Below are 13504 nucleotides of genomic sequence, written 5' to 3' on the forward strand. Positions count from 1 at the left end.
CAGGAAACCATCAGATAACTAGCTTTGAAAAAGAGAGAATTTCTCTTTTTAATCAGTCCATTCTAGATCTGTAATGTCTGTTCTGAGATATTCTTTCAATTTTATTAGTTTGATAGGAAATGAAATCGTTTTCAAAAAGTCCAAACACTTCTAAAAGAGATCTTTTTAGTTCTCAAAACAGTATTTTAAAATTAAATAACTTTCAGAAGTCTTCAGCTTAATTTATTGATTCCATATGACAGTTTTTGGAACTGTGATTTTCTTGTCTTCCTGCATTGGATGAGGGTTTGCTTCTGCACTGCTGCTAATTAATTAATTCCTCATTAATATAAATAGTCTATACTTAAATGTCTTCTTACACTAGTTTAGCAAAGTCATTACATTTCATGTTGGTACGTAAAGCATTTAACTGTTTACACAGCAATGACATCAGGAGCTATATTAGGACTATTGCATTTAGCTAACATTTGCAAGTCTGCATTTCACAAAGGTGTTTGTCATTTCAGCATTAAGAAATAAACAAAAGTTTAAAATATTTCCAACATCATATATTTTTTGCTAAAGTTTTTAAGAACACAAGCAGGTTTTCTTGCAAGAGGATGGGGTTAGTAACGCCCACTTTACCAAGATTAATTGATCGGATAACACACACCCTGCATTTCTTTCACAAGCATGTTATTTTCCTAAAACGTGAATGCTTACGTTTTGTCTGCATGTAATTTGCTTGTTAGAAGATAGAAGCAGAAATCTTTGGAATTTCTCTGATTAGCTTTAACACTTTGTAACTTAACTAGCTAAACATATGTATTATTACATTTCCAATCATCTTTGCAATAACATTCGTTTAGCTATATGTATTAAAAGACGCAGACAAGTTTGTAACAACTTAAAAAAATTAAGTTACAGTAATTTTATTAATATCACTTTTGCATCAATATTGAAGTCTTTTTGCCACATGTCCTAAACAGCAAAATGCAGAACTTCAGTTTCCAAGTGTGCGACTCTTTTTTTGGAGAGTTATAGCCTATAAAATCTTGGAGGGAGGGGGTTTAAAGAAAAAATAGCCATAAGGGTTTAGTTCTAAAGGAGTCCGTCTATTCTCTTTCTCCCTGTGCCTTCGATGTTATTTCTAATACCCTTCTTAACTTTAGGCTCACAGAACGCTGCAGGCTTTGGCAAATGTGGAGACCAGATATTTTGCAAAAAAGAAAACTCTTCTTGGCTTGAGTAAACTAGCTGCATTGGCATCTGACTTTTCAGAGGACTTATTGCACGAAAAAATAGAAGGTAAGAAATAAGAGCAGAGCAAAGAGAACAGCAAGATAATGGATTTCTTTAATCAGAATCTTGTTAGTGTTACATATGGTAAAGTTAAATCCTTAGTGCTGGGCCTTTGGAAGTTTTCACCATCAGTGTTGTCTAGTGTCACTGGAAAATTTGGACCCTAGTTCAAGGGTGTATAGTTATTTTTTAAAAGGCACTATTGGCTACTCTGGTAAATAGGTTAATAAAACTACTGCAATTTAAAAAAACAAATACTCAAAACCACCTCTGATCATTTCTTGGATGGTGTATGGTGCTGACTGCCTTTGGAGTTGAGGTTACATGGTGCTACATGCCCTCATCTACTTGGAGGAGAAAGCCTTGGCAGCTTTAAAAGCCTTCCAGTTTTCCTTTATTAGTATATTTGCAATGTGAAAGTCTAAGCATGTGTACTGTTAACTTGGGTTGTCAATTTTTTTTTTTTAAATATGTCACTTCATTTTTTGTGGTAAGGAAATGGTTTCATAACGCTTTAATTCAAAACACAAGGAGGCTGAGAGCACCTGTCCCCTCTCCAAGTGGCTATACAGGTCCTGCAACCTTGCCCCAGTTTTCAAAGTGTAATATACCTTTCCAGTGATAGTAACTATTGCTGCATCTTTACTACCAGATTGTGGAAAAGCTCATGAAAGATTTGTTTGGAGTAGCTGCTGTAATATTGCCGACCAGGGGGAACATTACAACATACTTCACACAATCCCTAATACAATAGTATTTTGATTATTTGTTTTAGTACCTATTTATGGCTGTTCTTGAATCATCCCTTTCCTGTTATTATCTGTGTTTTTAAACTTAATGACAGTTCACTGAATATCAACACTATTGTCATTTTAACTTTCATTCTTAATTAAAATACTCAGACTGGGGACGTATAAAGCTCCTCATTCAGATTTTGTAGGGAGGTGAACAGTAATCTGTACAACCCCAAGTGAAATAATACTGAAAATTACAAAGGATATTAATGGTAACTAAGCAGACTTTTTGAAACTGTGTTCTTCAGCTTTTAATATGTTTAATCTCCTACATAAACTTTTTAAATAAAATAAACTGGCAGCATCAAATTTTGAAGTTAAAAAGTCATATTTTTCACATTGGGGAAGCAGCCACTCTGGAAACATATAGCTGATGTGAAGAAACGCCTTTGAAACGTAATGACGAGAGCCTCAAATGAATGAGAGAGAATGGTCTTGTGGTGAAGAGTTAGGAACTCAGGAGATCTGGCTTGAGTTCCCGGTTTTGCCAGAGACTGCCTATGTGACCGTAGGCTAGTCACATAATCTCTCTATGTAAAATAAGGATAAGCTGTCCTTTCTCCAATCTTTGTCTTGGCTATTTAGACTGTACTCCCTTCAGAACAAGAACTGCCTCTGTACAGTGTCTAGGACATCAGGGCCCCAGTCTCAGTTGGGGAGTCTGTGTGCTTCTGTAATACAAATAATTTTAAAAAACCTAAATAAACACACTCTTTAAGACAAATAACTTTGTAAACCTGAATAGTTTTGTGACCAGTCAGAATTTATTTGTATGTTTAATGATCACAATATAAATAATAATGTGAAATATTCTTCCCCCTAACTAAATGCAAGAAATATCAGAACAGGAGCGTTTTCTGTTACATCAGGAGACCTTACCTGAACAACTGCTGGCTGATAAACAGATGAACCTCAGTGTCATGCCTGTATTGACTGCACCTCAGCTTATCGATGTATGTACCTCAACTTTTCTTAGCTAAAGTTTACCTATGTGCTGCTATTTTCCACAGAATTGGTGAGAAGATCAGAATTGAATTGTCTTCTTGTTATTTAAAGGATGATTTTCCATCCCACACTCAGTTGTAAAATATGAATTGGTTATTTATACTTAAGCCTCCATTATGGCTTATGATTAAACTTCAAGGTATTGCTTCCAGTTCCTGCTTTAGCTTCCTGGTTGAACATGTGCACTACCATGATGCATGGAGCAAATCAGAACAGCATCAAGAGCTGAGCTGTTGTATTGGGGCACTGTGTGGATACATGATAACTTGGAGTCTGGCTTAAGAGGCAGAAGGGACCCAGAACTTGCCACCCTTTGGAAGACAGGGATGTTGCAAAGTGGAAGAGGGGGGAGGGCTGCAACCAGGAAGGAGGGATTTTGATGACCAGCTGCACTGAGAGCCAAGAGAAAGTCTTTGATCCCCTACAGAAAATCCAGCCAAAAATCTGACAGAGCTGACTTTCTCTCCTTTTCCCTCACTTCTTTTTGCAGTAGTAGCTACAATCACAAATTGCCTTACCAGTTCCTATGTCCTTTAGATAGCATGCTCTTTTCATCTGCTTCTCTTTTACCACCCACTGATGTGTGCAGAAAGTAATAGAGGAATGCATGGTGGCAACATGTTGCTACAGTCACCATCAAAAGAAACCAGAACCTATCAGTGATGTCTTTTCTGGTATTCATTGCTCTCTGTACAGCCTCTACAAAAGAAGCAGCAAGTTGCACATTCTGTCATTACTGTCCCTCTATCTTCTTGGACTTGCCCTAGTAGTCAGCAGGTTCTGAGTCCTCTACCCACACCTTAAAGTAGGCTAGTTAGGGGGAAGAGGGAGAGGAGGAGATATCACACAATCCTTTTTCAAGCAGTTGGGACACTGTCAGCTGTCCAGTTTTCCTCTAATAAGTTCCTGCTACCATCAGATCAGTGTTCTTAGTCACTGTTTACAACCAGGAAGTGAAAATCAGGGGCTGGGAACAAAATATATTGTCTTAATCTTAAATTTCAATTTAAAATCCGGATTGAGGGTTTCCTGTATGGAAACTCTATATTAAAGGGTGAATTGGCAAAATATGTGTCTGCAGTTTTAGATGGAAAAGGTTGATTTTGAATTTTGATCGCAAGCATGTCTGTTTTCAGGAAACGAACGATAGTGCATGCATTTTTATATTGCTGTGAGCTCGTTTTATTTGTGGAGCTGAGCTCTGGCTACAATAGGCTAGGAATGTTGCAGCCTTAAACGGCATTTAAATTTGAAACCTGTACTATAGCAGCCTTATATCCAATATAGTCTTTCCACAGACCATTGTCATGTGGGTGGAATGCTAGTCTAAAACCTTGACTGTATTCCTTACCATAAAAATACTTGCAGCCAAATCAATACATATTTCAATGAAAAGGTCACATAAGTGGAAAATACGTGGTGGTCTTCCCACAGAGTTCTTCACAATATCAGTTTACATCAGTTTGCAAGCTAAAAATAATTCTGTACTTAATCTTTTCATACCATAGCTGTACATATGTGATGAGAACAGAAGAGCTAATGAGTATGACTTCAAGAAAGCATTGGACCTGCTGGAATATATTGATGAGGTAGGAAAACGGTTGGATTTTCTCAGAATCAGAGGAAGTATATTTTAACTTCTCTGAGCTGGTGTTATTACTGTAACTTGAGGGTTACATACTGGCCCCTGGTGCCCACCAATGGAAGTGACCTTTTCTAGTTTGTCAATCTTTGGAGATATAATGTCAAATGTGGTGTAGGTCAAAGTAACTAAGTAACACTTACCCTTGTAAACTGCAACAGGGTAGGCCATCTGTGTTATATTGAGAACCTTGCCAGTCTAGAGTTTGTCACCAAACAAGAAGGGGGCGGAGGTGTCCATCAGTTTTAGGAAAACAATACTCACTTGTCCACTATTATCAGTTTATCTGTGTGCCAATAAATAATCCAAAATGAATCTGCCATGCCTCCTCAAATTGACAAGACTACTTTGGCCTACGTCTGTGGTTTTTATCATCATGATAGTACTATTTAGGGCATAAAGCTTGCTGTCTTAAGCTTGTATCTTTGAGAGGTCATCATTTCTCCTTGCACACTCTTATTCCCTGTTTGCTGACAATTACTTTTGGCAATGCCAAAAATCAGCTCTCCAGGACCATCACTCCTGAGCAGCATTCTTCAACCAAAAATAAAAGCCATGTCACTTCAGAGCAGTGTTATTTCTGAAGTATCTAGGAAAGGTTGCTACAGAAGTGCTGGAAAGCATTTCTGTGCTTCTTCTTGGAATGGGGAGAATCATCTCTGATGTTCCCAGCTCTTCCTAGTCTGGAGGGAAAAGGCTCCAGCTTGAATCTACTGTATGATAGTGCTACAATAAGGCCATTGTGTTGCCCAACAATAACTTTGTTGATCACATAGTTATTAAATTTAGATGATTTAAACCTTAAATTATGGTCTTTTCCTTGTTAAAGTTCCTTTTTGTAATACCTCTTAAGTAATTCTTATTTGTGCATAAGTTTTATGTAGAAAATATTTGCTTGTATTTTGTGCTTTTATTACACATTATTGTATGTACTGGAGGAGGAGAAAAATGTTAATGTTTGCGACAGTGTATTGTATTGATAGACCCAGAATTAGTTTTCTTCCACTTTAAACAGAAAAATGTTGCTTAACACACATACCCTGATTTGACTGCTATATAAGAACTAAGTGTAAATAATAACATTACTTTGGGAGAGAATAGCAGCAAATGGGGTTACTGGACTTAGTTGCTACTCTTCTTTCATTTGTCATTGCCTTTTTCCAAGTTCCCACCATCCTTTATGAAAATAGTAATATAGTGTCATTTTAAGAAAATAAGATTTAAAAGAATCTTTCAGTTAAATTAGAGAAACTTAGATGTCTGAGTAAGAATATACACTACAAATGGGAAAGCATAAATTAAACTAAAATTTCTGAGTGGACAAGGTCAGCCGAACTTAGGATTTCATCTGTATCACCCATGGAGATGCATGATTGACAAGAGAAACTGCAGAATTTTGAGGCTAGACATGGGTTGCCTAATTGCTCTTGTTAGCTGTCCCAGTGACACTCTTATCTAACTGGCAAAAAGCTAAGAGCACAAGGATTTTGCTCACACTCTTGCTTCCAGAATTCCCTCAACCTAGATTTCTCAGTTTCTCCTGGGAGGGATTAAATAGCTGAGATGCCCAAGAAGGCTAATGGGAAAACAAATGGCCTTTTGTGGTGAAGCATCATTATCTGAGCAGGAAGGTCTCATGCCAGGCCTCTTAATATCTGTGCTAGAGGTCTGTCTGCACTACGATAAAGGTGTATTTTAAAGACATGTTAGCTAACACATTTAAAAACCCTAATGTAGATAGTAAACTGTATTTTAACACGTGATAGTTATCTGGTCATTGTGAACACCTAGCTAGCATGTAAGACAACTGGCCCTGGGCACAGTACGTTTTTCAAACAGATTAGCTAACATGGATTTTAAAATATAGATAGAGATAGATATGGGGTTAGAGAAGTTCATAGCCTCAGCTGCAGATGGAGAGAAACAGCCTTTAATGGTTGAAGTCTGAGCCAGGTCAGCCCTTGTTGTCCTAAAATAGGAGTTGCACTCAGACAAGTGATTCTCCCCTCCTTCACAGACTTACTTTTCCCTAATAGCCAAGGCCTTCATGGCTGCCAGAGTGCCAATGGGTAACCCCTTTATGAGAGACATTATCTTAAACTTTTTGGCTTTGCAAGTCAAAACTAAAGTCATTTCCCACTCTGTCTTCTCAGATGTCTTTAAACATCAAAGGGCATTTTTCCAAGGCATTACTTTAGAGCAGTGCTTTTCAAACTTTTTAGGCTGCATACCCCTTTCCAAATAATGTAGTCTAACCTACCCCCATCTGAGACAGGCAGAGGCCATGCATGGGAGGCGTGCCCCCCAATTTCTGCCTTCCATTTAGCAACAGCTTCTAGAGGTGTTCAAACTGTGGGATGCAGAGTAACATTGGGGGGGTGGCGGTGATGCCAGGCGGCTTGGGCCAGCCCCGCATAGCAGGGCTCAGGGAGGGAGTGCTACCTCCATCCCCTGACTCACCTTAGCAGACCACCCAGCCTGGGTTGGGGGGAGGCGTAACCAAAAATTATAACTTGTGGCGGGAGGGGGTTCAGCTCAAAAAGTTTGAAAACCGTAGGTAATGCTCCCTTTTCAGTAGCTCAAACATGGGACTGATATTTTCAGAAGGTTTTTATTTTTATTTTTTTATTTCTAATTTCTATCAGATGCTTTTAGGTCTTATTAGCTATTACTACTTTCTCAAATAGGTTTAAGTAGGTGAAACCATCCTTAACTCTCTGACATATGAGCACCGAGATCTTTCATCTTTTTCATCTAGTAACTGTATCTCAACCAAAATGCAGTAATTTGTGGTTTCCTGAAACAGGTCTTTCCCACAAATGGGTGGCAGTTGAAAAACATGGCAGCCTTACCATAATGCTGTAATTGATTTTTTCTATATTTATTAAGACCTACCTCTGCTAGTCACTGTTGGTTTATCTCTTAGGCCCTACTTATGTTCACATCACACTCTTCTATTGCTTGGGCTGTGCTGGTTGGCTTCTTAACTAGAGGACCTGTTTGTATTTGCTTTTATTTTGCACCATTTTTGCTGACTTTCCCACAAGTTTTGTTCTTTGTAATGTGTGCAAGCATACAAAAAAAGTAGAACAAGAAATTGTGCCCTAAATGTTGCATTGAATGTAGAGTAAGTTTCAATCTTTTCTCTCCTGTTGATTCTTTTCTGTTTTAGAAGACAAGATTATTTACCCTTTGCAAGCCTCTCAGATTTGGTGCTAACAATTGTCCTGATACTAGGGCAGTAGTGCAAAATTACTCAGGGTCAAATGATAATATATTGGCCAGTTAGATGGCTTGACAATGCAAGGGTATAACACAGCTGCATAGAAACATACATACATATTACAATGCTTACTTTCTCTCATACTGCATTGTGCTTATGCAGTACTGTTTTATCTGAAGATTTCAAAGAACTAAGTCTCAAAACTCCTGTGAAATAGATCAGTAAAGTGAGGCACAGGGAGGTTATTGCTTATCTACAGTAAGCAGAGCTGAACAGAATTCAGAGGCTATGTGAAGCTTGCAGCCCCTGCATTTGTGAATCAAATGAACCAAATGACTGACTGAAATTTGGACAAATACCAAGTTTTAGTAGGTTTTTGTGTCAAAACCATGTGAAATTACTGCATTTTTCACTGTTTCCACCCCAAGTCATAACTGGGCTTCATTTCAGGTACCTGTCCCAAGTGTTGAAGTGGTAACAAAACTAGGCAGTTTTGCTTTGAGGGTTTTGAGAGATGTTCTGCTGCTTTGACCACTAGACGGTACAGCCTCTCTGCAATGAAGTAGACAAACAGGTTCCTATGTACTTGTTACCAATATCAATTATTCTTTTGTAAATAAGAGTAAAGAAAGCATCCAAGTCAACTCTGGGTTCTGGATGTGATGTGGTGGTCAGAAAAAAACCTTTGTCTTTTTTTTTTTTTTTTTTTTTAAACAGCAGCTAATATTAATTTTCCTTTTCTTTTTAAATTGAAGGAGGAAGAAGTGGATGTAAATGATCTTAAACTTAAAATTCTTTGTAAAGCTCTCCAAAGAGACAGGTAGGTCATAACTGAACATACATGACGTGTACAATTTTCTCTATTCATAGCATTGATTTTTCTTAATTGTAAATGTTTGTACTAATCTCCAGCGTCTAATATCAGATTGAATGTTCAAATGGTATGTATGTATGTTTAATATAGATTCTGAAAAGTCTGTCCAGAACAATGTGTGTTTTTAGAGGGAGGGGAGAGGTATCAATTACAAAGCTATTTCTGTAATAGTTTATCCATTAAATCTTCTAGCTATTCTACAAATACTTTAAACATTTAGGGAATTAAAATGCAACTATGTGGTTTCTTGAATTTTCTTTTGCCCTTTAATGGGAGAGAGAGATGACTGGCTATGAAACTGGATTTTCTTCTTTGAGGCTAACAGCATATTTCCACTTGTGGAATAAGCAGATCCCAAGCTTGGAATCTTCTAGAGCAGTGTTTCTCAATGACCGGTCACAGTTTAGGAAGACAGCAAGGTGGTCCTTGGTATAAGGTAGAGAAACACTGTTCTAGAGTATTGTCCATTGACGCTACTGCTGGAGACTTTCATGTCACTTATGCTGGGCACAGAACTACTTTGACAACTTATTCCCTAGAGCCAGCAGTGCTGGATGTTCAGTTCTGGACTTAGTTGAGTTAGACAGTTCCAAGGACCTTGGTTCTGCGATGTTGGACCCAAACACTTTGGTAAGCTGTTCCTCACTTTGTAGTCAACAAAACAGGATCATTGGTACTGGAAGAGACCAGGGACCTAAATATTGTTTTAGCTAGCTATAGAGCCCCTTCGACTGATCACCAAAGTCAGTGCTGGACTCACCTTACTAGACTTAATCAACTGGATCTGAAGAGTTTCCCTCATCACCAGTGTTTGAGGCAACCCTCCTGCTCTTCACAGATCTGTAGATGAGTGGATCTCAACCAGGGGTACTCCTATCCATGGGGGTACACAGAGGTCTTCTAGGGGGCTCATCAACTCATCTACATATTTGCCTAGTTTTATACAAGCTACATAAAAAGCACTACTGAAAACAGTACAAATTGAATTTTCATACAATGACTTGTTTAGATTGCTCTATATACTATACATTTCAGTGTAAGTACAAGATTTATATTCCGATCGATTTATTTTTTAATTATATGGTAAAAATGAGAGAGGCAGCAATTTTTCAGTAATAGTTGCTGTGACACTTTTGTATTTTACTGTCTGATTTTTGTAAGCGAGTAGTTTAAGTGAGGTGAAACTTGGGGTAGACATGACAAATCAGCCTCCTGAAAGGGGTACAGTAGTCTGGAAAAGTTGAGTCTCTACTCTAGATGTATTGGAGCATAAGCTTTCGTGGGTGAACACCCACTTTGTCAGACGCATGTGACATGCGTCTGACGAAGTGGGTATTCACCCACGAAAGCTTATGCTCCAATACATCTGTTAGTCTTAAAGGTGCCACAGGACTCTCTGTTGCTTTTTACAGATCCAGACTAACACGGCTACCCCTCTGATACTTGACTGCTCTAGATAATGCCCATGACACGTAGGCACCCTTTCCTTCTAGTTTTCAAATGCTAGTCAGTCAGATTTTTGAACTATGGTCATACCCCACCCCCGCTCCAAAAGGACAGAAGGAAAAAAAGGGGGGAGGGATAGCTCAGTAGTTTGAGCATTGGCCTGATAAACCCAGGGTTGTGAGTTCAATCCTTGAGGGGGCCACTTAGGGATCTGGGGCAAAATCAGTACTTGGTCCTGCTAGTGAAGGCAGGGGGCTGGACTCGATGACCTTTCAAGGTCCCTTCCAGTTCTATGAGATAGGTATATCTCTATATATTTAAAAATAACCAGTGAGGAAAGAGCATATTCCATGCCCACTGCACCTTTGGCAGTCAAAAGGAGCTGAAGAGCAGTTGGAGCCACTCCCACTTAAAGGGGAGGTTCCAAAGAACAGGGATTTCCAGAAAACTCCAAGCTTGCATGGCCAGGGAGCATTTATCCTACAAGTGGGAATATGCAGGCAACATAGTTATTTCTGATTAGTAACCTTCCCCACTCCTTATTAAATTACCCCTGATTAAAGCCTTCACAATTACAGCCTAACAAGTTTTTAGGCCTTGTCCATGCTGGGCCAAGAACAGAGTTTAGAAATGGTATTTAAACTCTGCTAGAACAAATTTTAAACATGGCTCTCATCCACATTGGCTAGCTAATCTGTATTCAAACCAGTTTGGGTGGAATAGTGTTTAGATAGTTTACGTATAATTTCCAGATTTGGTTCCCAGTTCCCTGAGGTTCTGCAGCCAAGGAGGCTAATCCCTGTTCCAAGGGAGGTAGTGACCATTCTCTAGCATCTGCAAAGTGCTACATTAGGCATTCCACAACACCTGCTTTTAGGGGTGAAGCTTGTTACATTCCCTAACTTGATTACTATATATGGTGACTGGATTCTTTGGTACAACACCGAGACTCGCTAAGCATGCTTAGCAACATCCTAACAGAGTGCTAGACTGTTTCTCTCATTCTCTTCACCACTCATATGTCTGTAGAAGGAGTGAAGATAGGGGGAAAGAAGGGTAACAGGGAACTTTGAATTTTTTCTCCCCAATAAAACCACGGGTGAAATCCTGACCCTGTTGAAGTCAATGAGAGTTTTGCCACTGATCTCACTGGAACAGCGGTTTCTCCCCAGATGCTACTTTTTGTTGTTGTTAGTGTACCTATTTGGAGACATGGCCGAGAACTGACCAAACCATCCATTTCCCACACAAGGTAATTATGTCCATTTTAGGACTGAAATAATGGGTATATCTACACTGCAATTAAAAACCTGCAGCTGGCTCATGCCAGCTGGCTCAGGCTCACAGGCTAAGGTACTGTTTAATTGCAGTGTAGATGTTCAGGCTCGGGCTGGAGCTTGAGCTCTAGGACTCTGTGAGGTGGGAGGGTCTTTATGTCTTTTTACATAAAACTCTTGTCAGAATAGTGATTGTGGAATAATTAAAATAATTGTTTAAACTAGCTTATTTAGACCCATGTGTGTAATTGATTCTGAGTTCTCTAATTGAAGCAAATAACTTTTTTCCGCTGTTACAGTTTCATCAGTAGGGAGGCATTCCTATTATCTGCTTTATTAGATTGTCTTGTAATGCCACAATTTTAATAAAATTTTCCTCTGAAATATTAAAAAGATAATCCGTTCAGGATACAACGAACACTAGCTTTCAACTGTAGAAATGCACACAGAATACAGTTATACGCCAAGAAAATGTATTGTTTTAGTATCAGGTTTTTAATTATCCTGTTCTCATATTTAATCAAGTTTTTAATCAACTTTACAACTTATAATTTATACTTTCTGAATTGCAGTTGGTCCAGTTCAGAAGGTAAAGATGATCCAATTGAAGCATCTAAAGACAGTATATTTGTGAAAATACTACAAAAGTTATTGAAAGAAAGTAAGTTGTTATATGTAAAAAATACTTTCTCAAATTATTGTATGTCATCCTTGTTTTAAAACATACTTAACAAAATAAACAGCTTTTATCTATAAAAAGTAGAACAAGAAAGATGTAAAAGAAGCAAAAAAAATTGCATCAGTAATTCATTAGATAAAAATGTGACCATGTAGTACCCTACTCTAGCTTTATGTATTGTTAGGGAGGTGACAAAATATGCAAGTTCTCTCTCTCGGAGCCTCCAAATTACATCTGTTTTGCAGGAAAATAGTGGAGTGTTTTTTTTTTTTTGTTTTTTTTTTAGTAACTCATTATTATACAACGTAACTCAGCCTCCAGTGTGAAAATCCCCTATGGGACAGGAGGAATTTAAAGACACCAGGACTATAATTCAGAATGGCTTAATTGTTTTAACTCACACTTTTAAAAAACTGACAAAAAGCCTTGTGTTCAGACCAATCAAGCAACATCACAACTCAAAAGGAATTTTTTGGATGAAATTTTATAAGCAACTAAAAGAGATTAGAATAGTAACTCAACCTTAACTATAATCACAATTTTAAAAAGCTATATTGTCAAATGAGAGAAGCTTGAAGGTTATAAATATGGAAGTGCATTTCTTCAGAACAGTTTTATGTTGCATTTTTAAACCTATCTGATTCTTGACCTTTTTTAAGGGCTGCAGTATCCTGTCATTTGGACTAAGTCCATTTTAATTGATCAAAAGTATGATTCATCATACTTTTTTATTTGTTAAACAGGCACTTTGTGGAGTTTACATAACTATTAAAATATAGAATATGAAAATGGTCAAATTGAGGAGGGGAATATAATAATCTTTAAACAATGAACTCAGTTTTACAGAACACTTTATAGAGTTGTTGCACTGCATGACACAGTAGATGGAATAGAATTAGAACAGTCTTTACAACTGCAAACAAATGATTCAGGAACTGAAATGCAGGTACAGATGTTTCCATTGGCATCAAGCATCCTATCTAAGTATCTTACAGTTTCTATAATGCACGTTTATTTGTGTTGTAGGAGTTCAGCTCAGTGAATATTTACCGGAGGTGAAGGACTTGTTGCAAGCAGATGAACTTGGCAACTTGAAATCCAATCCTTATTTTGAATTTGTGCTAAAGGCAAACTATGAACACTATGTTCAAGGACAAGCATGATGACTTTTAACATTTTTGAAAGTAGAAATTTCTAAAGAACTGAATTAAAGCAGTGTATACTTTTTTACATTCTGTATGTACTTCGTTAAACCTTTGTAATAAAGTTTATACAGTAATGTG

The 13504-nt window shown here is 37.8% G+C and overlaps 1 protein-coding gene across 1 annotated transcript in view; it reads left to right on the forward strand.

Moving 5' to 3' along the window:
- NUP133 (nucleoporin 133) overlaps positions 1-13504 on the forward strand; it is a 54384-nt gene extending 40880 nt beyond the window's left edge. The window contains exons 20-25 of the mRNA XM_065589977.1: positions 1152-1287; positions 2910-3028; positions 4589-4669; positions 8701-8765; positions 12115-12203; positions 13248-13504. Of these exons, the coding sequence (XP_065446049.1) occupies positions 1152-1287; positions 2910-3028; positions 4589-4669; positions 8701-8765; positions 12115-12203; positions 13248-13384 (627 nt within the window). The 3' untranslated portion in view covers positions 13385-13504. The remainder of the gene's footprint in view (positions 1-1151; positions 1288-2909; positions 3029-4588; positions 4670-8700; positions 8766-12114; positions 12204-13247) is intronic.

This window comes from Chrysemys picta, chromosome 3 (assembly GCF_011386835.1).
Source record: "Chrysemys picta bellii isolate R12L10 chromosome 3, ASM1138683v2, whole genome shotgun sequence".
NCBI lineage: Eukaryota > Metazoa > Chordata > Testudines > Emydidae > Chrysemys > Chrysemys picta.